At 45.5% G+C, this 25,554-nt stretch overlaps 1 protein-coding gene across 1 annotated transcript in view; it reads right to left on the reverse strand.

Moving 5' to 3' along the window:
• Positions 1-4,771: 4,771 nt before the first annotated feature.
• LOC108937722 (cadherin-2-like) overlaps positions 4,772-25,554 on the reverse strand; it is a 58,724-nt gene continuing 37,941 nt past the window's right edge. The window contains exons 3-16 of the mRNA XM_018757828.2: positions 22,284-22,504; positions 17,530-17,694; positions 16,659-16,814; positions 15,567-15,711; positions 15,168-15,340; positions 14,115-14,252; positions 13,510-13,695; positions 13,036-13,289; positions 12,589-12,731; positions 11,345-11,578; positions 10,894-11,127; positions 10,052-10,191; positions 7,609-7,773; positions 4,772-5,052 (exon numbers count right to left, since the gene is read on the reverse strand). Of these exons, the coding sequence (XP_018613344.1) occupies positions 4,846-5,052; positions 7,609-7,773; positions 10,052-10,191; positions 10,894-11,127; positions 11,345-11,578; positions 12,589-12,731; positions 13,036-13,289; positions 13,510-13,695; positions 14,115-14,252; positions 15,168-15,340; positions 15,567-15,711; positions 16,659-16,814; positions 17,530-17,694; positions 22,284-22,504 (2,561 nt within the window). The 3' untranslated portion in view covers positions 4,772-4,845. The remainder of the gene's footprint in view (positions 5,053-7,608; positions 7,774-10,051; positions 10,192-10,893; positions 11,128-11,344; positions 11,579-12,588; positions 12,732-13,035; positions 13,290-13,509; positions 13,696-14,114; positions 14,253-15,167; positions 15,341-15,566; positions 15,712-16,658; positions 16,815-17,529; positions 17,695-22,283; positions 22,505-25,554) is intronic.

Here is a 25,554-nt window from a genome sequence, read left to right on the forward strand (position 1 = left end):
TTACAAAGAACATATAATGACCATCTGTGCAATAATTCAATGACGGACAGTTTGAATGAGCGACTTAATCCTGCCACAGTCTTGTGGCAAATTTCCCTTCGAATACCAATTTGAAATGTTATGTTGGGATATTTTCCTGTTTCACAGCCATTCACGATTTCCACCACGACGTGGGCACGAATGCACGAGGAGGTGGGGTGCTGCACCATTAAAATTATGCACCTGTATTAACATATGATTGCAATACAGATGTGATTCTATTGTTTATGGTGAAACGGTTGAACGATGAGTCAAACTGGGACGTCTTATGCATGCTGAAACCTTCCTGGCGTTCCCCCAGGAAGGCTCATATTTGCCGGAGGGCTCTGGCTCTGGGAGTACATCTGCTTCTTGGCTTGGCCCCCTTCCTGCGCTTTGTTGGGATTTTCTACACAGACTCAATTAAACATAATGCACTAATTGTCTCCGTATCAGTTATATAATTTGGATGACTTGGCCTGGATGCAGACTTCCTGCTCTTTTCTGTGCCGAACCGTTGTCCGCTGCTCCATCTGCGCAGCCGTTGCCACTTTGGCAGTGTACAACTGGGAAAAAAGAAGAAGAGAATGAAAAATAGATAAGGCAGTAAGAAAGGTTATATTGTGTTGACGCTAGGAAATGAAGAATTTGATGATTTTGAATCGTAAAAGTCTCGTTTATACTGGCCCCTGAAAGTCTTTGATTAAAGTCGTTAACAAAGCGGCGTTGCGCTTGACATTTCCATGCAGTCGTGGAGCATCTTGTCGCCAGGCTCCGCTCCCTAGACGACCATGTCGGAGGAGGGGGCGTCATGGTGACGTGATGACGGAGAAACGCCGTGCGACCTGGGAGACGGCCTTGTGGGGACACCAAGCTGGGAAGGACAGGGAGCATGTGGCCCCAGTGTCCAGAAAGCATGGCCACAAGAGCGAGGGAAGAGGGTAAGGATGATGAGAAGGGATAAAGGTGCATCAGCAGTAGGGAACCCCCAAGAAAGGAGGGATAATACAAAGAGACAAAAGGTTTGATTAGATTAAATAATTTTGAGCATGTTTTTACTAACCGGCAGTGGGGGAGGTGCGGTGCCGACAAACACATGGATAACACAGTGAGCCGAGCTGGCAGCTCCCAAGATGCAGCCTTACTAAGATCGGTGGAAAGACAGGAATTCATTAGCATTACAGAGGCCTCTTTTTTTGTGGCTTTACATCCTTTCCAGGGATTCTGGGGCGGGGTGGGGGGGGGGTGGGGTACAGGTCGCAGCTACAGCGGCAGCCAATTCCGCGCCAGGGATGTGGTGGTAACAGGTATGCTCCTGGCCTGCGTGATGTAAACTGTGGCGGTGGAAAATACAACCATCTGTGGCCAAAAAGTCCTGGATCTGCACATGAAAGTAAGCAGCCCCCCCCCACCCCCACCCCACCTTACCCCCAGCTGCTTTCCTGTGCACACTTGGAGATACTGTGTTTACTTTACCAGAACAACAGCTATACTGAAAGGATTAAAAAGCAGCAGGGAGCAGGGCAAAGCACAGGCAGGAAGTCAGAGAACCCCTGCAGGATTAACGCGTGAACCTCAAACCGTCTTCACATCGGCCAGGTGAACTGTGAAGACACGGTGCGCATGGTCACCGCCATGAATCACGTTTGTGGTCAGGTGCAGGTGCTTGATTGGTCCTCAAGCAGATCCTTACCCTGCCGGTCATCTTTGGCTCCTGACACCTCACACCTTACATGTGGATCTGCTATGTGTTGATCCTAACCCTAACCTCCACAGCAGGAAACCTTTTGTGGAACTGAGGGCAGAATGGAGGAACGAACCCCACACTGCCAATACCTGGAGGTACGAGGCTATCGCATAGTCCTTCCTGAGTACCACGAGTTAGTGACATGGTCTTCAATCTGCTAGATTACTGTTCCGCGTTGCCTGAAATGGCCACGGCTACATCTACGGCGTCAGGCTGGAAAATGACCTTTGAAATGGGTCTTTAAAGAAAAACAAGAAATGAAAACAGTCTTCCCAAGCTGAGATTTGTACGTTGGTGCAACTTAGATGCAAGCATTTCCTGTCACACTTCCTGTCATGGAAGCGGAAGCCTATTCCAAACAAGTGCATTTTTCGTTGTGCAGCGCTTCTTTTTGCTTAGCATTCTTAAAATTTGTGCACGGTGGTGACCGAAGTTAAATATTAAACTGATTTAGCATTAGCGTGGTTATGTTAATGGTCGGGGAACTTGGTGGACTCCAAGAGGTCTGTGAAGAGGGAACTTGCTCTGAATAGCTAACTAGCTAACTGATGGCTAACTGAAGAAAAGTGAAAAGACAGAGAGTATACATATGAATAAAATATATTAAAATATACTGTACATTTGGCTATTGTTATTATTATTACTTTTTTTAAAAGGTTTCGCAGGCTGGAAGTGGTTACGAATCTCTGGTCTAAACCGTAAGCTATACTACTCTGTTTCAATGAGTGGCTACTCCAGCCCCGTTCGACATGAGCCGCTCCCAGTTACTAACTTTCATTTTAGAATCCAATTAAAAGGAGAGAACATTGCTTCACAAATGTTCTGTGATGTAAATTAAATTAGCAGAAGGCCATATTCTCATTCTGTTCAAATGACTGGGACAAATCCCTGCGCGATATGCTGTATAATTGCCAGATTTCTTCAAGTAGAAAGGTGGGATTGATTTATTAAAAAAAAAAAAAAAAAAAAACACGTGCGCGCGCACACACGCACAAATTCACCTTTATATAAAGGTGCTTCTGAAAAGGCTGGAAATGATTGTTGTGTGGTCCTGATGGCCAGCTATTAATGAAATCAGCTCTGCACTCAACACAATTAAGTCTCCCTCAATTAAAACATATGCCTGAAAACTCCAAAGTGATTAGTAATTCCTCTCACCAAACAAAGGTTCTTACAGATTATAGGTTTTTTATTAATTGAAATGTTACAATAATCTTCCATTGTACAGCCAGCTTGTTCATTACTTTCATATTCAAAATTTAATTTTCCAGCTAAGAGCTGCCTTTGAAAATTATTTATTTTGCAAATACTAATGTACTTCATGTTATCAGTTTTTTAAATTACCGGAAGTCTCGGCCCGATACAAGGTTTTAAAGGTTATCTGCGGGGATTTTCGGAGGAACTTTCACATGCATTTGGCAGTTCTTTCTAAGCCAGGAAAATGAAGTGGTCAAAGGGTAATTTAAGGTTATAGGGCTTCTTACAGTTGCACCCTGAGAACTTCCAAGCAGCTGAACAAACGTGGGATGTGAGCTTTCAGGGCCTTGGAAGTATTTTGTTCTCCTCTAACAGTTTTGATGCACAATAAAGAATAAACATAACATAGGACCTAAATGTGTGTTTCTAAATTTCTAAACTAGATTTTCAGATGCCATTTCAGTGCATTTCTTTCTGCTAAATTGTCTTAGTGGGAGTTTAACACTGAACCTGCATGACCCCACTTGACCCTCTATTTTAGTGACTCTTCAGACTTCCTGACTGGATGGAATACAAGTTCTCTGCCCCCTTTTTTTTTTAAAAAAAAAAAAAAAAATAACTATTCACATGCACCAATGTTCAGAAATGAAAAACCTGAAACAGTCACCAGCTCCAAAATTAGCATTTTATTCAGATGGTCGGGATCAGAGATGTATAGTCTGTGTGTTCTGGTACATAATATTATCCACAAAGCTTTCAACAAAAACTGTCCAGTCTTAAAGCTGTTTCATTTCTTGGTGTCAGTGGCAGCATCACAACACCTTATTTTGGTACAAATTCAAACAGTTGTGCTCATTTTTTTGCCTTTTTCTTTATTTTATTTTTATTTCTTTATGTTTTTTGTACAAAAGACCTTCTTACCTTCAACTCATTACAAGTCACTCATTTTTTGTAATGTCATTTTCTGTAAATAAATCTCAGAAATACCTTTTTTATAGTTAAAAGATAGAAACATGCAAAAAACTTCCATCCGTTGTCCAAATTATACACATACAAGTTTAGAACTTGATGGACTTCTTCAAAGTCTGACAAAAAAAGAAAACAGAAAAGAAAAAAAATTATGTACACACATTTTTACAGTGAAGCCAAAATAAAAATACCAGAGGATGACTAAGGCATAGCATGAGGACAGAACAGACACTTCTGTAAAATACTATACCACTTCAGAAAAAAAAGCATCTAAAAAATCAGGACTTCGGACTCCCTTAACTTGCAAACACCTTCTTAATATGATTTTTAGTGAAAGAAATTAAATGAAGCAAACTGTACATTGATGTATTTAGATCTCTCTGCCAATCAAATCAATTCCTTCATCTTTGTTTTATTTTTACTTCCATTATTAAATTTAAACAATTGTTTTGAAGAAACAGAGTATGATGTAACCAAAAAACAGCATGTAGAAGCACGCACTTCGAACACGTTTTCTTAAGTTGCGAAAGCACTCCAAAAGTCAGTACCCATAAAGCCTCGGAACATAAAACTAATCATTCGGATCCAAAAATGTACAAAAAGGCACATAAAATCCCAGTGCTCCTGTACTGTGAAATTCAAGTGTAACTGAGCGGTCTCAACATCAACGATCCAAACGGTGTCAGTCCACCAAGGGCTCCTCCTCCGAGCTCCAGCTGGACAGCTGCCTAGGCCGAGGTCTTTGAGGGACACGTGAGCAGACTACAACATGAAGCCTAGGTCATTTCTTTATTCCTCATTTCTTTTTCTCCTCATTTCTCTTCAATGATATTGTTTTATTTTTTAAAGCTGTCCATGTCCCACAAAAAGAAAAGATGTCGCTTTGTTTTTTTGTTTACTCGTTTTTTCCCCAGTTAGTCATCGCTGCCTCCATACATGTCGGCGAGCTTCCTAAACCGGGGCCCCCACTCGTTAAGGTAATCGTAGTCCTGGTCACCCCCACTGCTGGAAGAGTTGAGCGAGCTGAGGGACCCTGCCGTGGAGCCGCTGCCCTCATAGTCAAACACCAGCAGGGAGTCGTAAGGAGGAGCCGTTGGGTCGTTGTCAGCAGCCTTGAGTCCCTATGAAGGAAGAATTAAAAATGCAAAGGATTAAGGTCACTCCGCTGACAGATGCCACCAGTCCCAACTCTTAGTAGCGATGAACTGTTTATTCCAATTTATTTTTTTATATTTATACAAACGCACTCAGGTCATGTTATCTTTTTCCCTCAAAAAAAGCATACAAACAAAGGACTGCGTCATTGGCATCTGAATGTAAATATTCAGAGCATCATGTCAAGGACATTGCAACTGGGGGGATTTATGACACACTCTTGACACTGATTTGTTGTTATGTTAACATTCTTATGTCTGTGCAAGGCTAACGTGGGCAAGTCTCCTGACACATGATCCGTCTGGTTTATCCGCCCAGAACCCGTGGATGACTTATAAAATCTTTCAGCAGAACACGCATGCCTGAGATCAGATGAAGGACACAAAGCATTATGACCATCATTCAAGAGTACACCCTGTAGAGGGCTATGTGATTCTTCATGAGACACGTACTTATAGCTGATGCCTGAAGAGAGCTTTCAAATTTCATCCTCACAATAACCCCTGAAGTATGAGGAAGACGCAGAAATTCTACACTGGACACCTCAACCCTGGTGAAGACTAAGTCTCCTCAATATAACACAGTGACTGCAGTGATGGATGCACACAGAAATATATATGCAGATTTACAATGGTCCTGTTCAGCTAAGTATGAATCATTTATTGTTCGTTTTTCACCCAATGTTCCCATGATTGCTGCGGAAAAAACCACCATGTTCCAGAACGAGTTTGGAATTGTTAATTCTTGTTAAATGGTTGCTCAAGGCTACATCGCTAATAATTTCATTCTAAATATGACAGATGGATCATTCGTTACATTTGAAAGCCAACACCGTGGTGGCGGACAATTCCATTGTCTGACATAGCTCAAGTTCATCCCGCTGGCAATGCAAACCTTTCCTCGGCCATGTCAAGTCCGTTGTTCATTTCAGAATACTGAATTTTTCCCTCCAATTTATGCAACTAAATGTTACAGGTGGAAACAAAAAAAAAAGACTCAGAAAGTGCCAAAAACATGACAAGAAATCTTTGGCTTGGTGGGGGCACCTCCAACCTATGGTGTACCCTTATGAATTAACAGAAGCCACAAACCAAATACATCCAGCCTCACATCACTCAACACTGCACTTGCTTAGTGGGAACTTCCATAACGAATACAATGCTGAAAATTTTCACTGAAGTTAAACGGGGTTAAGCACCCCTCACAGAGACAACAGCACGGTGTCTACTCGGACATGAACTGACAAACGCTACACTACTGGCTGCTCCGCTGCTGGTCTTGCCACTGGTCTCGCAACTGGTCTCCACACTGCTCATGTGGGATTCCAAATGGGAGACCACAGCAGTTGCAGAGAAACAGGTTCTACCCCCCAGGTAACCGCCCATGTCGATAGGTAAGTAACAGGTAACACATGAGCACGCTAACCACATGTAGCTGGGGACATTTCCACACCTTCTTCTCCACTGGCCAGTAAAACTCAGAATACTTCCAGCACTTTAACAACTTCTACAAACCTTCAAAAGTCATATTTATATCTATTTATTTGTCAGTTCCAGGATATATTTTCAGTTTGATTTTTAAAAACGAAAATAGTTAAGATGGCTTGAAGTACAAAACGGTGACAGGGAACAGTCTGAGAACATTGTGGCAACATTACATGAACCCATTTCTACTCTGTTTAAGGAGGTAAAAAATACATGCCACATCTTTAAATATTGATCAGTTATGGCAGGAGAAGATGGTAGCCTGGGGCAAGTGCAGGATGTTCAGCAGTGGTCCTTGATGAGAGCTTGGTAGACATTTTTATACATTCAAAAAAAATCTGTGAACTTTTCATGGAGCAGCAAAGTATGAAAAAGACAAAGCTGGAGAAGCTAATGTTAAAATTGGAATGGATACTTTATCATTTTTTAATTTGGTAAAAACAAAATAGCTACATCAAAAGAAAAACGGAGGGGAAATAATGCACAAATTGTACAATAAAATTAATGAAGGATGTGCCACTGCATGTAGCAAGGGGGTATAACTTGAGAAAACTTGCCAGTTAGATCAAGGATAATTATTTTAGGTTTTCCTGACATGGTGAGGGTTTAATTCCGTACCAAGTTAACTCGACTGTGTCTCTCACTAATCTCATTAGTGCTTCGCTCACTGTGGCCTGTTTAAGATATTAAATTCCTTTTTCTGTATTTTTGTGATTTAAAAGAAAATGAGGAGGCAGAATTCACCGTGAGAGATCTCCAAGACGACAAATTAAAAATAGTTTTAAAAACTCATCATTTTAATATTTGAATCTCCATATCAAGTTATTGGATTTGCTTTAATTTACTTGGCAAATTCCACCTCACCCACCCTGAGCCACAGTGTTCTCATTTCCAAATTAAAACCTTTAACAGGTAAAATAACTTTTTTTTAATGACCTTGATACACACGGGCAGCTAAGAGCTCAGCAATGAACTAGCGGTGTGTGCAAAACTGATAATTTCAGTCATTTTAGTGATTCTCTTATACCAGAAAGTTACCTCATTGATGAAGTCACCAATGTCGCCTGGGTGTGGTGCGACCGACCTGACCGGATACTGGGGTTCTGGGTGGATTGGCCGCTCATCCAGGCGCCTGATTCCGACCGGCTTGATGGTGTCCGGCTCCACCGTATCTGGCTGCTGTAGCTGGCTCAGGTCATAGTCCTGGGAATGAGATGGGAGTTAGAGCAGAACTCCTCCCAACAACCAAAGTCACACATTGTGATGAATTGGCAATAGGTGAGGGTATTGCCAGGGAGACAAAAACTTTGCTGCAATTTAAAAAAAAAATCACAAAATCATTGTACACCCTCCCACTTGGGTAATCATTATATGTCTATAACTCTTGTTGAATGTTAAGGCTCATGTATTATTTAAAACTGTACACAGCATACAGTGTATGGTGACCATTTATGTTCAATTACAAGTTCCCAGCAAAATGTCAGAATGTAAATTAAGCCCAATGTGAAATGTGTTTCGGATCTGAGTGGTAAACAAACCGGGCACTTGAAAGAACTCAACGACGGAGTCGAATCAACCGTGATTTCCGAAGAAAAATGCATTTGCAGCAACCAAGAATCCCTGAGGGTAATGACTGCTCCATGTGATGTATTGCTATTTTTTATGAGGCCCTCGGTAATCTATCAAACTTTCCTCCCCCCTCCGATCCAACGCACACAAAGCCGGATTGAGTCGTCTTACTTTTTAACTTGGCTGAGCGCAGCTGCCCCTGGGCGGGTTAAGGATGGATGAGAGGAGTGGTGTGTGCTCCTGAGCACCGCTGCCCTTGTGCTCTTATCTCCATGTGTGCTTAAGAAGCCTTTACACCACTTTTTGGAGGATAGTAAGTGAGGAGGGTGAGGTTAGAAGAGGCAAAAGTAGACCACCCAAACCCATAGCTGCACAGGGGGTCGCTATGCCCTCACCACCTGCAGATAGCCATTCAAGCCTAAATTCCTACCACCTAACTCCAAATTCTCTGGAGAAGCCGGCGTGGTGTTGCAGAAGCTTCTGCAACCTTACAATTGTTCTCATAGCTATTCTAAGACCAGTACTGCAACCAGCTGCCTTTTGTATTGATGTTTCGGCTGGAAAGTCCCCTTTGAGAGCTGATAATAGAAGCCTTGATCCCTTTGACCGAAGGATACTGATGTAGAAGGCTTAAGGATCTATGGAAAAACAGTCAGATTGTCATTCTTAGTCTCAGTCACTTTCAGGATCAGGTCTCATTGAGTCTCGTGGCGCTGCTTTGACTTCACAAACACTCTGTGTCATCAGTGTTGTGACACTGCCCTTGGCAAAGTGGCTGGAGAGCCAGTAGCATTTTCTTTTTAATTTATCCAAAGTTAATCTAGTGTATTTCTGAGTCTGAACAATAAACCACTCATGTGGCTGCCACTACAGCAAGACTATTACACTATAACCTTCAAATGGAAATGGCCACCGACACAGGACCTGCCCCACTGCATTAAGTCATCAAGACTGCCAAAGAGCGACCAGGGTTACGTGCGTTTGCTTACTGGTTTGCTAATTTCATGACATTTCATATTAGCCATTAAACTTCCTTCAGCAGCTACATGGTCTCACAAAATTTTTTTTTGTTAATAGGAGTAGAACACAAATTTTTATTTGTAAAGGTGGAAATATACTATTCTAAAAAAGCCATCTTCTGCAGAATCTGATTTTTGGTGTTAAGATTACACATAGCTACCAACCAATAACCATCATGAGCACTGTGGGCTGGTAAAGGATATACATAGCAAGCATAGTAAAATAAATTAAATGCAATAGATCGGCCTGACATTCTAATTTCCTTCACAGCAGGAGAGGTAAGAAAAGAAGGAGAAAAATGTGGTGTGTGCTCTCTACACAACTTCACCGCTGCATTCATTTACACGGACACAAGCCCAGGAATCTCAGGCAACACAATTTCCGGATACACCATGAACGCCATTCATCTGTGTCATAAATCTTCTGCACATCCAAAGGAATCGATGATGAGCGCCCGTTGCACATTTCCTACGGCTCGAAATTCAGTGTCAAGGCAGCGTGCGGACAATCTGCTTTCCTCCTGGGAGAAATACGGGCAAGACGCTTATAACAGCGTCACGTTAGGCAAACAAAACAGGCCAGGGCCACATTTAATTCTGCCTTTACGCTCCAGCAAATGTCCATCTAAATCAAAAAGTAATTGGGAAACAGCAACATTTAGACTAGGTTCGCAGTGCAATTAACAGCATTAAAGGCTCATTTAAGACTACAGAGGAGTCGGCTCGACCCGCGATGGAGCATCTCCTGACGAGCACCTCGGCCTTTGGCAAGGAAAGTCCATTTGCAATATTACAGTGCACTGACTTGTGAAACGTTACCCCGACAAGCAGACAGAGGCGCTTAATTAGAGCCCCGTGAAATGTGCTGGCGGGAGGCAGCGGAGACAGTTTACCTGGTCCTCCTCACCACCCCCTTCCTCATCGTACTTGAGGATGTTGTCACGCACGTCATCTTCGGGGTCAATGAGCAGCTGTTTGGCCTGCCTCTCCTTGTCCCGGCGCTTCATCCACACCACAAAAAGCAGTACTAGAACTGGCGGAGGGGTGGAGATGCCACACAGGAAGGAGGGGGTGAAATGAGGAGAGATGAGGGAGTGGGGGAGAAATTACAGGTCAGTAAAGGAAACATATGCAGATGGATTTTAATTGAGAGCTCTTTTCTCTCTCTCTCTCTCTCTCTCTCTCTCTCTCTCTCTCTCTCTCTCTCTCTCTGCAGAGATCTAGCATTTAAAACCTGACCTATGTGCAATCAGTTTGTTTTTATCTGCATGATCTGCAGGGAGTTATATCTGAGGCGACTGGGGGTTGCTGTGTCTTCTCCAAATACACCCCAGCTGGGTGGGGCTCAGCACAACTCTGCAGTGCTGGGCAAGACTGGGTGGGTCTACGTATGATTGCAAAGGTACGGTGGCACAGTGGGTAAGGCCAGCGCTTCTCAGCTCCTGAGCTGCTTGTTTGCGTGTACATTCAAATACACCCTCCTGTGGTGATGTCCCAAGACGTGCAGAAGAGGACTTCCATGCTCTCTCTTATCAAGAAAAGCCCCTTAAACATGACTGGGAGGAGCTGAATAGGATCGGATGAGGCTAGATAGAACTGGAAGCCACAGAGTTGGGCAGAGTTTGGTGGTACTGGGCTTGGGCTGAGCAGGATCAGGAAGTACTAAGGACTTGGCTGGGTTTGACTACGACTAAGCAAATCTGAACTGAGGGAGGTGGGCTTGGTCAAGACTTACTGAGCAGGATGATGATGCAGAGCAAGATGGCAATAATGGCGCCCGTCCCCAGACCAGCGGCCACAATGCGCTCCATGTCCACACAGTCGCCGTTGTGATCACACTGGCACACCTTGACCCGTAGGTATGAGGTATTGGACATTGGCAGATTCCCCGAGTCCGTAATGATGATGGGGACCTCATAGATCCCACTCTCCAGGTAGCCGATTTTCAGGCTGAGTTGGGCGTATTCACCTGAAGGGTGGTACCTTCATCATCATTTGACCATACAAAAGAAAGACCTTGAAGAGGCCGTCACAACACTCTCAGAAATATTCCCGCCTTTTAATATTTTCATAGACTCCATTGGGAGTATAATGCTCCACAATCCCCTCCATAAACTTCAGCCCTAGTAACAAAAATAATGCCCTACGTGAGGCTGTGTAGGAGCAGGAGGTGGCTTTGAACGTACCTGTGAGACGTGTGAGGGTCCAGTTCCTCCTCACATCCAAGGGCCTGCTGCCAAGTTCAAACGCAAACGGCCCTGCGTTGGGGTGGATGTCCCGATCTACAGCCGTGATGTTAATGGCATTAGGCTCCGGCCGCTCACACACTTCGGCCTCGTGGGGGAATACGTGTGGGGCATTGTCGTTGATGTCCATCAGCAGGATCTGTAATGTGCCCGTGCCGCTGGCAGGGGGGATGCCTACAGGGTGGGAGAAAGTACCCCATGATGTTAGTGAGGGCTCGCCAAAGCCTCGTAATTGGTGCACAGAAACATATGAAAGCGGTCAAACACTGTAATTTCTTCTCGATAGAGCTGTCTTGCTTCCCATAACTATGCACACAGCAAGGAAGATAAAATAAGAATGAGTCTTTCTTTAATTCACAGCTTTAAGGTTTATTAATCAGCGTTCCTTCAAAAGTGTGCTGGCAAATGAGTGTAAAATATTCTCCAGTCAAAGTATATGCTTTTCTACATACAGTTCATCTGCACACAACTGGACCGCAAGTGGCGGGATACTGAAATGAGCAAACCATCCAGTGTATCATTTTTTAAATGTCTTTTTCAGGATTTTCAAAATTTGTTAGCTAATTGGAAAAATGAAATCCCAAACTGTTAAAAAAGAAAAAAACAAAAATTAAAAACATTGCTTAATTTAAATGTGGTTTTCAGGCATACAACCCATCAGCACATAACAATCTCATAATCGGATCCCCTCCCAACTTTTAGTTCACTCATGCTAAAATGACTGCATTACCTTCAGTATTAGCCTCAGCTAAAGACACATTTAAAACAAGGTTCCCCAGCCTGGCTATCATAGCAGGACGTGATGCACTCAGATCTAATCACACTCTGACGGGTATATCTCGGGGGAGTTAGATGGATCTGGAGGCATGGTGGCTTCGTGACGGGGCTACACAGCTTGAATACGAAAGCAGCTCAGAGCGAAGCCGACAGAGACACAATCAGCCTTCTCTGCATTCACACAGGAGCGGCTTTTCACACGTTCCGTGCGCTCAAAGGATGCCGCCTACCCCTTAATGAGAGTGATCTGCTACCTCGAATTTCTCACCTGCTGCTCAAGCTGCGCCCTCTACGAAAAAAAAAACTTCTTCAAAGACGACCCCCATAAGCGCGCAAACCGTTTAGCAAGCTACCAGTTGAAAAAAAATCCGAATTTATGCAAAACGGCTCGCCTCTCTCGGACATACCGCTGTCTGAGGCCAGGAACGTAGCATTGTACAAATTGTTCTGGACATACGGTGACTCTCTGTCCAGCATGGCAATAGTAGAAATCTGACCATTAGCGGGGTCGACCCTCAGCCAGCCGGCCGGGTCTGAGAGCTTAGAGTATCTGCAGACGCAAACGCACAGGACACAAAAGGGAACACGGTTAATTTGCTGTTTGTACTCGCAGCATCAGTCAATACAGCAAAGTTAAATTAAGAAAATGAAACATTTACTACATTTATTCACTTAGCAGACACTTTTCTCCAACGTGACGCACGTCTCAGTGGGAAAAAAAAACACCATTTATTAACACCGTTTATTATAACATCTAAAAGAAGTGATTTACAGTCAATGAAAGAGGAAGGGGAAAAGGCGTAACAACAAAGTGGATCGGCGCTGGTGCTTGATGTCAGCACAGAGCTGCTTACCTGATTGTCTGCTGCATGAAGCGGTCGGGGTCTTGAGCTGTGAAGACGGTGAGCATCGATTCTGCCGGCATGCCCTCCTCAAGACGCATCAGTTTTGGGTTGGGCTCGAAATAGGGGCTCTCATTGACGTCGATGACCTTAATAGAGACCGTCGCGGTGGACTGACGGGGGAGATGCATGGTTGTGGCCAGGGGGGCATCGTTCTCCGCCACCACGGTTAGCACGTACGACCGGCTGATCTCATAATCAATCGGCTGCAGAAGAAAAGTGTCAATTTTAGCACTTTTTGACAGATGAAATCTTTGTTTATCCATCTGAAACACAACCAAAACCTTCACAGTGCTACAGTATTTTGTGCCAGTCAAACTGACCTCATTTGCATACAGTTAAGCATGTGTTAACAGTAAAAACAGAGAAGCAGAACATTTAAGAATTCTGAGAGATAATCTGTGCTCCTGCCCAGCTGGACCTTACCTTGATGACAGTAACTAAACCCTTGTTGGAGGCAGGGTCTGTGGGGACCGCGAACCTGCCTGTGGGGTCCCCGCCAATGATTTTATACACAGCATTCCAAGCAGGGGTGTTGGGCTGGTCCTTATCCGTCACAGACAAGTTGGCGACGATGATGCTCACCCGATTCTCAGGCACCTCCCCGTAGAACTGCAAAATGGAAAAAATGCACAACGTGTATTATTACAAATATGCATATTTTTGAAGCCCAGTGCTTCAACTGACATTTTTACATGGAAATTCTAATGTGTGTGCTCCTGGCACTGCGAAGCCCCGGACTTTCATCGAAAATATTTTATTAAGGAATGCTCTTTTGAAACATAAGACCTTCCAGGGAAGGATTCCACAGGCAGATATTACACTTATGGATACGTGGCAACAGCATATCGGGGACAAGCCAAGCAACAAACATCCAGCTTTCTGGGGCATTTATTATAATCATTTGCTGGACTCACTTCGTGTTTTTTTTAATATTTTCCACCTGTATTATGGTACTGCCCCTTTGCCTGCTGTGATGGGTAGCATAAACAAGGAGTAAACATCCGTATGAATGAAAGAAGGATTCTCACGGTGTCAGTGGTGAACTCAGGAGGGTTGTCGTTGACGTCTGTCACCCTGATGATGGCCGTGGCTGTGTTCGATAGGCCGTACATGGCGTTCCCTTCCATGTCAGTTGCTTGAATAATTAAGGTGTACTGTGGAACTTTCTAGAAAAGAAACAGCAAAAGAAGCAAGGGGTTACATGAGGAAGGTCTTAAGTTTAAATTGGAGAATGAATAATTTCACATCTTTTCCTACGAGATTAATCCTCATTTTCCTTTCACAGGATTAATAACTGAGTACCTACGTAGTTCTTATAGAGCAGTTATTATGCGAGAAAATAAATGCTGCCATATTGCCATTCGTTTTCCTTATAAGCCAAGATTATATCACAGAGAAGCACCCATGTTCCTGCTGTTTTTCCTCATATCCTGAGGGGCATTGAGAGACCAGGATATTACAGATGGTTTGCTCCTCTTAAAACATAATCAGGAATCTGCTGCTAGATATTGAAATGCAGGAGAATTATTTCCACGGTGACGGGTTGTTCAGGGCCCTCAAATGTATGTAGCAGAGCCCCACGGGGGCAGTTAACTGAGCAGCAGCTAGTCAAGATTCAGAGAAAAGACTCGAGTTGGCCATTTTCCAGGCACAGCCAGCAAGGTGGAGCAATTACAGGGCGGACTCGCCATTAATAGCAGCAACGCAACATGTGGCGGCTTAATCAAGCGCACTCCTCTTGATCCTAAACTAAATAAATACTTGTAGGTCAATTACTTTACTTGATTATAGATATTAATCAGGAATAGGAACGGCTCATTTAATTCTAGCACAGTATTATTAGTAGTATTAGCAAAATAGCAGCATTTCAGGTTATTTTTAAGTTCCCAACATATTCGAATAAACCGCAAACTAAATATGCTTGTATTTGTGCATGTTGTGTGTGCATGTATGGACGTGTGTGTCTGTGTCTGCATGTATATAGCATTTTTGCCTCATAATGACAGTAAACCCTGACGAATGACTCGCGCCATGATTTCTACGTACTAAGAGCGCTGGACTCTGTGACAGGGCAGCTGTACCTCTCTGTCGAGCCCCGCTGCAACAGTGATGATGCCTCCGGTTTGGTTGTTGATGGTGAACATGTTGGACGTGGGGCTCTCTGGCGTCTGTGCCAAGATCTTGTATCGTAGCATCCCGTTGGCCGTTCTCGGGTCATCCCGATCGATTGCCGTGACAGTCATCACGAGGGTTCCTATATGCGGAAATATCAAGTTAGCTCATTTGAAGAGGTGCCAAGTTCACATTTTGCTAACCGCACAAGAATATTTCATTTAAATACTTGAACAGATATAATATGTTCATGGAATTTAGTGCATCGCCAACAAGATTTATAAAAACTGTACCAAGAGGTCTTCTTACAGTCAGGCAAAACAGAACCAAATCAACAAACGTTCACGAGAACCGGCTGGGCCACTTGCCAGGCTTGGATCCTTCTGGAACCGTGCCGTTCCAGATTTGGTGCACAAACTCAGGCCGGTTGTCGTTCATGTCGATCACGTTGATGGAAATGTCGATGGGGTTCTCCACCTGGTTTCCATTCAGGTCCACAGCGTGGGCCCTCAGCTGTGGAAAACATGAGTTGTTAACCCCTCGGGCACCCCGTCCCTCAAGCCGAAGTGGTGACCCCAGGGCCGAATCGGCCACTCGCTCGCAGCACCTCAAGTGTTCGGTGAAGGTGTTCCTTCTACTTTACAACTACCTTACACCACACCCTTCTCTGGTTTTTGTTAAATTCTCTTCCTCTGAGGCTGGCAGTTGCTTCCAAGCGCATGTTTTTCAAAAAAAGCTTTGCAGACGCTCACTGTGACTGTCTCCAGGGGCCTTTACTCACAATAAATTCAAAACTTGAGCATCACAGCTCTCTACTGTGGAGCGTGGTGTGAATCACTTCAGTCCCAGGATCAAGATGAACTGCAAAACTAGGATTAATACTTAAAAAACTTGTAATAATGAATCTATTTTTAGGTTAAATGAGGGTAAGTGAGAGCCTTTTAAATGGGTTCCATCTACAGCCCCCCAGCAAAGACTCTCAAACCACTCCCCACCCAGGTGTGTCTAAGTATCACGCTTAATTTGAACATTATTATTATACTTTATTCACCTGGTGCCTTCATCCAAGGTGACTTTCAGAAAAGCAACTTCACTATGATTTACCCATTTCAACAGTACGGTGTTGTTGCTGTATCAGTTCGGGGTAAGTACCTCGATCAAGGGTACTACAACGAGAGCAGGATTTGAACCCTGGACCTTCAGTTTGCAAACCAAAAGATCCAAACTCTAGACTACCACTGTGCTACCTGCTGAGTGGCTCTTACCACGATGATTTGTTGGACTAAGAACACAAAAGCGTATCCATATCCGAATTTGAAGGACTGTACAACATCCAGAAGGACCAGCAAAAAAAACACTTGTCTGAATAAAAGACCCACCACACAGAGCTTTGGCTATGCACCCATCACCGTCCATGTGTCCGTACCACATGTGATGAAGGAAGGCAAAGCGTGACTTACGTGGAAGCTGGGTATCTGCTCACGGTCCAGCGGTTTCATCACAGATAGCTCTCCCGAAATGGCATTGATCACAAAGATGCCGGTGGGCGCCTGGTCTGCACCAGGACCCGTGACGCTGTACCGCAGAGAGCGGGTCTTGTCATGATCAGAACGGATCTGAATGGATAGGAAATGAAGGTGTGAGCGGAATGGACAGCGAAGGTGGCATTACAGTAGGGAAGGGGGTCAGGGCCACAAGGAAGGAGGTGGAGCAGGTTAAAGGCAGTGCGGCGGAGTGTGAGTAAAAGGGCCGGGCATAATAAAATGTGTGGGGTGATAAAGGTTTGAGGGAATTACATTCATACGGCAACCACAAAATTAAATTAAAACAGTATAAATAAATAAAATGTGTAACAGCCTGGCAGCAGTGAGCAATCATCTCAACAAGCTTTAGTGCTTTTGTGAAAAAAAGAGGGATCACCAAGTTTAACTGTTTTTTTGGCTTGATTCAGTGTGTTAATCTGGACATGCTTCCCGTCAGCTCTTCACGGCTTTTGTAAAAGATGTCCTCAGAGTGTAGCTGTCCTCGCGACTGCCGTCAATCCCCGGATTAAACATGATACACACAGACCGGATGACTTAATGCAAAAGGACGTGAAGCGCCGCTTAACGGCGCCGGGCCTCTTCGCGAGGCACGGGTGGCTTCCTGTTGTCTGGTTGGCCAATTTTGCGCGGTTAGGCAAATAGAAGGGGAGTGAGGTGATGGCGTGGCCTATGGGGCTGTGCAGCAATAACACAAAGACAACACGTCACCGGCAGCTATGAAAGGGTCTCAAGGTGGGGGGAGGGCATCGCCGCCGTCGACCATTAATGCTATGACTCTTGTTCTTACTCTGACAAGCTCGGACGGAAAGGGCCCCCTGGAATTCTCTGGCACGTTGATGGAGGGGATGACCCAGTCTCTTCTGCGACGCTTCAGGGCTCCTCCGCTGTTCGAGCGCTGCCCCAGGAACACAATCTCCCGCACCGTCTGGGCTGCCGTCGGGGTGTCCTTCGCCTGCAGGAATCACACGCCCTTCATTTCGCAACTCACAAATCCAAGCCGATGCTGAGTTTCAGCAACGGTTGCCATAGCAATTTCCCCCCACATTTCCCCTCCCTCAAATGTAAAGCCTCCAGATTTATCTCCATCTTTCACTGATCTGTATTAAGAGTACAACTCCTCATGTATCTGTGAGACATCATGTTCAAATTACAAGTGCACACTTCCTGTAAGACATGGTTGTACTCCTAATAGCCCGCTTTTTAGTGGCCTTCCTTGTCATTCGCATGATGGCATGTTGTACTTTTCAAGTTGTCCCTTTGTTTGGGTATGCCATCACCATGACAACGGAAAAGCTCCGAATGCCTTTGTAGTCCCGACTAACTCCCTCATCCTCGGATGTACCAAGGCTCAGGATTTTAGACACGATCCTCTGTGCCCCACTGGCTGTGCCGAATTCCACATTAAACACATGAAACCGTGGCCAGAACACCAGACCCTAAAAACAGCCCAGGTGGTTTAAATTTGCTCCGCTATTCCTGCTGCCCCACAGGGACATGGCAGTGGAGCTGGCGAGGTGGACAGAACATTTAGCATATTTCCCAGGGTCAGCGGGATGTGGTCAAATCACAATGCCAAATTTTGAAAACAACAGTTCATTGGAATCCTCCATGAACCCCAGGATGTTTACTGCTGATTCCTGATTACCTGGAAAAAGTGTATTTAGATTAACACACTATCAGGCTTCTCTAGCTGATCCAGAATGCTGCTGCATGAGTTGTGTTTAACCTGACAAAGCCTTTCCGGGAATTTCCTCTCCTCGCCTCTCTCCGCTGGCTTCCTGTTTTCCTACGTCTCAAGATAAAATTTCTGGTTACAATGCACAAGCCGTCAAACGATCTACTCCCTGTTACCTACAGGACCTGATCACTCACTACACCCCAGCAACAGCACTGTCCTCCTCTACCTCTAGCCACTTGGTGGTCCCACTTACAAGGGGTCCAAAACCTAAAGCCCAAAAGTTTGCAGTTTTGGCCCCAATGTGGTGGAACAAGCACCATCTGTCCCTCGGAATTGCTGAACCCCTCCCAGCATTCAAGGGTCTCAAACCCATTGCTTTCAGACCTATTTCTCTTCTCCTGACAGCTACATAAATTTGTAACACATCATCTGTCACAATCACCTCTGTATTCCCCACCTTTATTGTTTTTTTTTGGTTTGCAAAAGGGAGGTATTGGATACACTGACTGTGCTTCAGCAGCCACCTGTCTATACATAAAATTCTTAGCCAGCCATGAAACACACTTTTGTTTACTCCCAGTGGTACGTTGCAGTGGGACAAAAGTGCAGGGTGAATTAGCAGAGATACATATACATCTTGTAACATAGGTCCACTAAACTCTGGAAAAGTGAGTCACAAGTTCCTAATGCTTCAGCGAAAAGCATGAGCAGGTACTGCGGTCCCACAGAACCTGTGACAGCAATGATGAACGGTGCAGACAGCACACTGCTGGAGATGGACACCCGTCTAAGCAGGCTGTTCCACTCCATATTCTGCCAGTACGTCTCCTTCAGAGACCTGCATCGGGTCTATGCTCACGATCTTTCCTTGTTAACGCCCTTCCTGAAGACAGCCGCGTTATTTTTAAATTCCAGAGAATATTAGTCCTACATCATTAATCTCTTCTTAGCACTCCACTATCAGTTTATTCACGTTTACCTTTTTAATTAAGGGTGGAAAATTTTTCATGCTTTGGGAAAAGTACCAACTATGAAGAATAACAGTTTCTGACTAAGAGGCCCCAAAATAGATTTGGGTACAGATATATATCTAGCATATACGTTTTGAGTATATATCGCGGAGTGTACATCTATACAAAAAGAAGCAACTCAAATACTGTAAAATCAAGAAAAAATAAACATATAAATTAAGTAGAAAGATAATGAAGGGCAGGTCTGAAATCACGATGGCGACATCTGCTTGGACGTTCACAGACGTTCCCTCCAAGTTGGCCTTTCACTGCTGCTCATTTAGAGAGACCTCAGGAGAAAACGTCCTTCAGAAACAAAGACGGACGTCAGTGTGAACAGACGGGCCGTTGGGTCTCAAGACACAGCTGAAGCGCAAGGATCGAATGCCTTCGGGTCCACAGTCCAATCCAGAAGCAGTTTGACTGCAGTGAAGATTGTTTCTCCCATTGTAATATATAAGGCGTTCAAGCCAATATAATATTTATGGGACACTAATGCGTGCAGCTTTTATGTAATACTCGATACGCAAAGGACTCCACGTTTGGATCACTCTTGTGCTCTGAGAAGACGAGCGATGTTGCAGCACCGGTGTTCCGGAGAAAGCTCAACTCACGCCAACGTCAATCAAGATGCGATTATTACCACCAATTCAGGAGTTCCCATGGGGACTGTCACGTGAAATTCAACAAAAAACACAATGGTGGAAATGTGACTCTGGAATATACAGCAAAACGTTGTGTCTAATATTTAACAGCACTATAGAGCGAAGCTGTCTGAATATGGTAAACAACATCTTTACCTTGGGGCTGTTGAGGCTTCAAAAATGAGCCACCAAAACGCCAATGCATCCTTCCGACACAAGGCCATTTTAATGACTGTCGTCGTGTTTGTGAATTATTCACGTGGCTGGTGACTGTTTTGCCAAGTGGAAAGAGCCCTTTAACAAGTAAGCGAGCGGTTCCACCGGATTGCCCCCAGAAATCCGTGCTGCAAGCGCGGTATCTGCCAGGCCACAGAGGTACCGTTGCAATCTCATATTCCACACCACACATATATCACTCCTGCAGGACCTCCCTTTATTACACTTGACTGATAGATGACTCGTAGTGCTGCTTTATGCTTTGGTGTCAATGCTAACTGTGCTAATGGAGTAACCAGAAGAGAAAATGGAAGCCCAAGAGGCACTGCGCCAGATTCAAGGACACCGGGACCCGGCAGCGGGTGCAAACTGTGGCAGGCGGCAACTCGACAATGAGCAAACTCTACACACCTTTACCTCGGCTGAATGTGGGCTGACCAGATAAAACCGAACAGAGCAAATCTGGGCCAAGGCGGAGCTTTATTAAAAGTGCTGACCTCCAAATACCCCAGTGATAACCATGCACTTTAAAGTAAAGGATGATAAAATCTGCAAGACATTGGAATACCAACTTAACCACTGCATTGCAAGGCAACTTTAATGTCCCACGTATGTGTGAGGAACCTACAGCCAAAGCCAGCTATGAATAATTTCTGATTCTTGATATTGGGCAAGGGCAGCAGGTGGAGCAGCTGCGTTGTACTCAGAGGACCAGGACTTGAACCTCACCTCCTGATGTACTACCCTTGATTAAGGTACTTACCCTGAATTGACAGAGTAAATGTTACCCAGCTGTATACATGGGTAAATCAGTAAAATTAATTAATAACTAACACCCTACCCTGGGAATTCCCAGGCTCACAGGGTGGGAAAAGAAACAGCGAGTCTTGAGGATGTATACAAACCCTCGATTGCTATTAAATGTTTAGCTCATAGGGGGTGCGGTGGCGCAGTGGGTTGGACCGCAGTCCTACTCTCCGGTGGGTCTGGGGTTCGAGTCCCGCTTGGGGTGCCTTGTGACGGACTGGCGTCCCGTCCTGGGTGCGTCCCCTTCCCCCTCCGGCCTTACGCCCTGTGTTGCCGGGTAGGCTCCGGTTCCCCGTGACCCCGTGAGGGTCAAGCGGTTCTGAAAATGTGTGTGTGTGTTTAGCTCATAGCAGAGGGGCACGGTGGCACAGTGGGTTGGATTGGGTTCTATTCTCCGGTGGGTCTGGGGTTCAAGTCCCACTTGGGGTACCTTGCGACGGACTGGCATCCCATCCTGGGTGTGTCCCCTCCCCCTCCGGCCTTACGCCCTGTGTTGCCAGGTAGGCTCCGTGACCCCGTATGGGACGAGTGGTTCAGAAAATGTGTGTGTGTTTGTTTGTGTTTAGCTCATACCTTTGTCCAAGATGACATACAGCGTTATGTTTATATACCAAGCTACTTACAGTGATTTACCCCTTTGTACAGGTTTATATTCTTAGTGCATCAATTTGGAGTAAGTACCATGATCAAGGGTACTACAGCAGGAGGTGGAATTAAAATCTGGGTCCTTCAAGTGGAAAGTGATTCTAGCCACTACGCCACCTGCTGCTAAGAAGATGTAGGAGACAAACGAGGCATGGAGGACATTGGGAGTATGGCAACCGGAGAGTGATGTGAAGCTACCGGAGGCAAAGTGGGCTTCAGACAAGTGAGGAAAACATCCAAAGATGTGTCGTACAAGAACCCCCCTAGATTTGCGCAGTTAGTGCCCCACTGTGCCTTGCCAGACTTACACCGTGGTGAAGCAGCATACTGCATTTTAATGGTGGGAGGTGAGTCTGAATGTGTATCCGGTCTTGCAGAAGGGCTACAATTTCAAGTACAAATTGTCCGTAAATTAGCCGTAGAAAATGACTCCTGCAGCTGAAAGAGATTAAAATCGTCTGGGGCTGTTCCTTTTTTCTGGCTGCAAACACAAAAGACAAAACAAACAGCAGCGGTCGAAGTCAAAAGGGCCAAAGCTTACCTGCTGCCTCAACTGGGCCGGGGACGTGAGCTGCACCTGTGTGTGCCATCGTTCCCGTGTCTCGACATCCTGCGCGTGGATCACTACCGTGGTACGACGGGCCGAGGAGGCACGCAAACTTCTGGCAGCGTAGAGCAGCCCGTCGCCCTCTATTCGAAAATCCTCAGGGTCGCTGCTCCTCAAGCGCACGTGGTCTCGTCTGCCGCAGTCGACAAACTTCACTGAACGAGAGAACAAAAAGAAAGGATTAAACATGCTTTGTGTTGGCTACTGTTGCACCCACACTCTTTCACGTCATATTTACATTTCATGTGCTGTACTGTATTACCCCAGTTACTGTGTGTCGTAGTTACAATCTCCTGTATTCCCCCACTTCTTCTTCTCGTTTTCCTTTTGTTTTTTTTTTCGTTTGTCCTCCCTCTGTGTCTCTAAAGTTACATTTACGTTTATTTATTTAGCAGACACTTTTCTCCAAAGCGACTTCCAATGAAGACTATGTAGTGTTCTCAGCACACACACCTTATTCACCAAGGTGCCTTACACTGCTAGAACTGTACACTGTTTACAATGGGTCACTCATCCATACAGCAGTGGAACACACTCTCTCTATCAGTAACGCAGTATGGGTGAACCTGAAGAGCATGTCTTTAGACTGTGGGAGGAAACCAGAGCACCCACGGGAAACCCACACAGAAACGGAGAGAACATGTAAACTCCACAAAGACTGAACAGGGATCGAACCCATGTCCTCTCACACCGCCAAAGAGCTGAAACAGCAGTGCTACTCGCTGTGTCACCAAGTCAAGTTTTTGATCAAATACGGTCATGTATCAGCATGAATTTTTCACTTTGTTTTCCTGACTTAAGGGTTATGAGTGATGTATTGGTTTGAGGCAGGGCGACTTCACCAAGTGCCTGAAGTGGGCACTCGCTGCATGTATGTACTATTCCGTCCTTAATTTAAATACTCGTCGAAAATGTTAATTTTATTGTTAAACTCTGCTGCGGCGCGGAGCAGAAGACGCGCGCGGTTCGGGAGGGACGTGTCACGAGCCACCGAGAGGGGCGCGCGTCGCTCGCCGGCAGAGACTCGACACGTCCCATGCATAATTCACTGCGAGCTGTCTGCGGAGATAGGGCCTGAAACAAATGTGGTCCGAAGAAGAGGCGATAAATAAATAATAAATAAATAAAATGTTTCAAGTAGGAGGGGGCGTGGTGGCGCAGTGGGTTGGACCACAGTTCTGCTCTCCGGTGGGTCTGGGGTTCGAGTCCCGCTTGGGGTGCCTTGTGGCGGACTGGCGTCCCGTCCTGGGTGTGTCCCCTTCCCCTTTCGGCCTTACGCCCTGTGTTACCGGGTAGGCTCTGGTTCCCCGTGACCCCGTCTGGGACAAGCGGTTCTGAAAATGTGTGTGTGTGTGTGTGTGTGTGTGTGTGTGTGTGTGTGTGTGTGTGTGTGTGTGTGTGTTTCAAGTAAATATTTCAATAATGACAACAACCTAACTTAACGGACACTCGGCAGAACACACGATACGATAAGGACCGTCGCGTGCAAATGTGGCACCTCACCAATTACACGCGTGTTACTGAAGACGCGCGCAAACACTGAGCACAAACACCAGCTATACGCGAAAGTGTGTGTGTGTTTTCCTTTGACAAAAACGAGTCCCTCGCACGCGCAGGCGGCTGAGGCATGTCGCGAGACGCGTACGCGCTGTACGTTTCTCCGGCACGACGCCGCGTGAGGAGCGGGATGAGCGCGAGGCCCTGTCTCCGGCGCTCGTGCCGACGCTCCCGCTGTATGCGACGCAGCTCTCGCTGGGAAGGAGGACAAAGTCATGTTTATTTAATTGCTGTTAAAATGACAAGGCGACTGCACTCTGTGTGTGTGTGTGTGTGTCCGCCACACTCCGGAGCCGCTGCCCGTCAAACCGATGGCGGAAAAAAGCGGAGGAAATTATTGAGTCCGCGCGAGCCATCTGTTCCGGCACCGGCCAGGAATCGAGGAGGTGTCAAAGTCCCGGTTGCACATTTGCCTCTCTGTTATGCTTCTGCCATTACGGACTATCTATACATTTTTGTCATTTATCAGACGCTTTTCAGAAGTTTTCTCCAAAGTGCCACTTACCCGCTAATGCACCTGGGCCATTCTTACTGTATCAGTTCAGATTAAGTACCTTAAGGGTACTACAGCACGAGGCTGGATTCAAACTACACCTCTCGCTACCCCATTTACATCTGTTTACCTCTCAGACACGTTTCAGGAGAGCAACACGCAACCCGGAGTTGGCAGAAGTGCGTCGCAACAGATGAAGAGCTTCAGACGCCCGAGATTGTTCGAGTATATAACCGGTCGCTCCGATACCATCATTTTTCCAGCACTCATTACATCAGTTGCATATAGAATTGGTAGGAAATACAGAGGTGATCCTGACAGGTGGTGTGCTGTGAGTTTTTTCGGTGCCATTAGGAGATCAGGAGAAAAGTGGCTGTGAAAGAGAAGGTTCTGAGATACTTTTTGAATGTTGACAGGGATTCGGTAGCTCTGAAAGACAGGGGGAGCTCATTCCATTGCATTAGGGTCAAAACTAACCTGGCTGGTAACATAGTGGTTAGAGTTACTACTTTTGGACCTAAAGGTTATGGGTTCAGTTCCCATCTCCGACTGTAGTACCTTTGAGCAACGTACATATCGTAAAATTGCTCCAGTGAAGTTATCCCTGGGTAAATAATTGTAAGTACATTAACCTTGCATGTCTCTTTGGAGAAAAGAGTGAGCTAAATTAATAAATGTAAAACCCAGAACTGATGGGGTTTCAGTTTTGCACTCCTTGTGAGTGCAACCATGAGGGGTGGAGGAGCACAGCTCTCTTTTTGGGCTGGTGGGAATGATTGGGTCCTATAGGTATTGGGGTACAGATCCTTTGACCATCTTCTGCTAAAGAAGCATCAAAGAAGAAGACATATGGGGAAAGGGTTCGAGCAGTAGAGCTGTGTTTAGTGTCTGACACAGCGGTGAGGGAGTCGGTGAACTGATCCTCATTTCCACAGTGACCTTGCGCAGTCTGTCACTTTCCAAGAATGCTGCATGAATATGCATGCACAAGGTTTTCACACAGGATGCCCGGGCTGGCGAGGGAGCACGCCGAGCCGCGAGAACTGTCATACTTACGAGCCTTGGCGGCAGCAGTGCACTCACTTTGAGGAAGGAAAAGACAGCGCATTCCTTTCAGAGGCTAGTCGATAACACAGATGCAAGTGATGCGTCCTG

The sequence above is a fragment of the Scleropages formosus genome, chromosome 7, assembly GCF_900964775.1.
Source record: "Scleropages formosus chromosome 7, fSclFor1.1, whole genome shotgun sequence".
NCBI lineage: Eukaryota > Metazoa > Chordata > Actinopteri > Osteoglossiformes > Osteoglossidae > Scleropages > Scleropages formosus.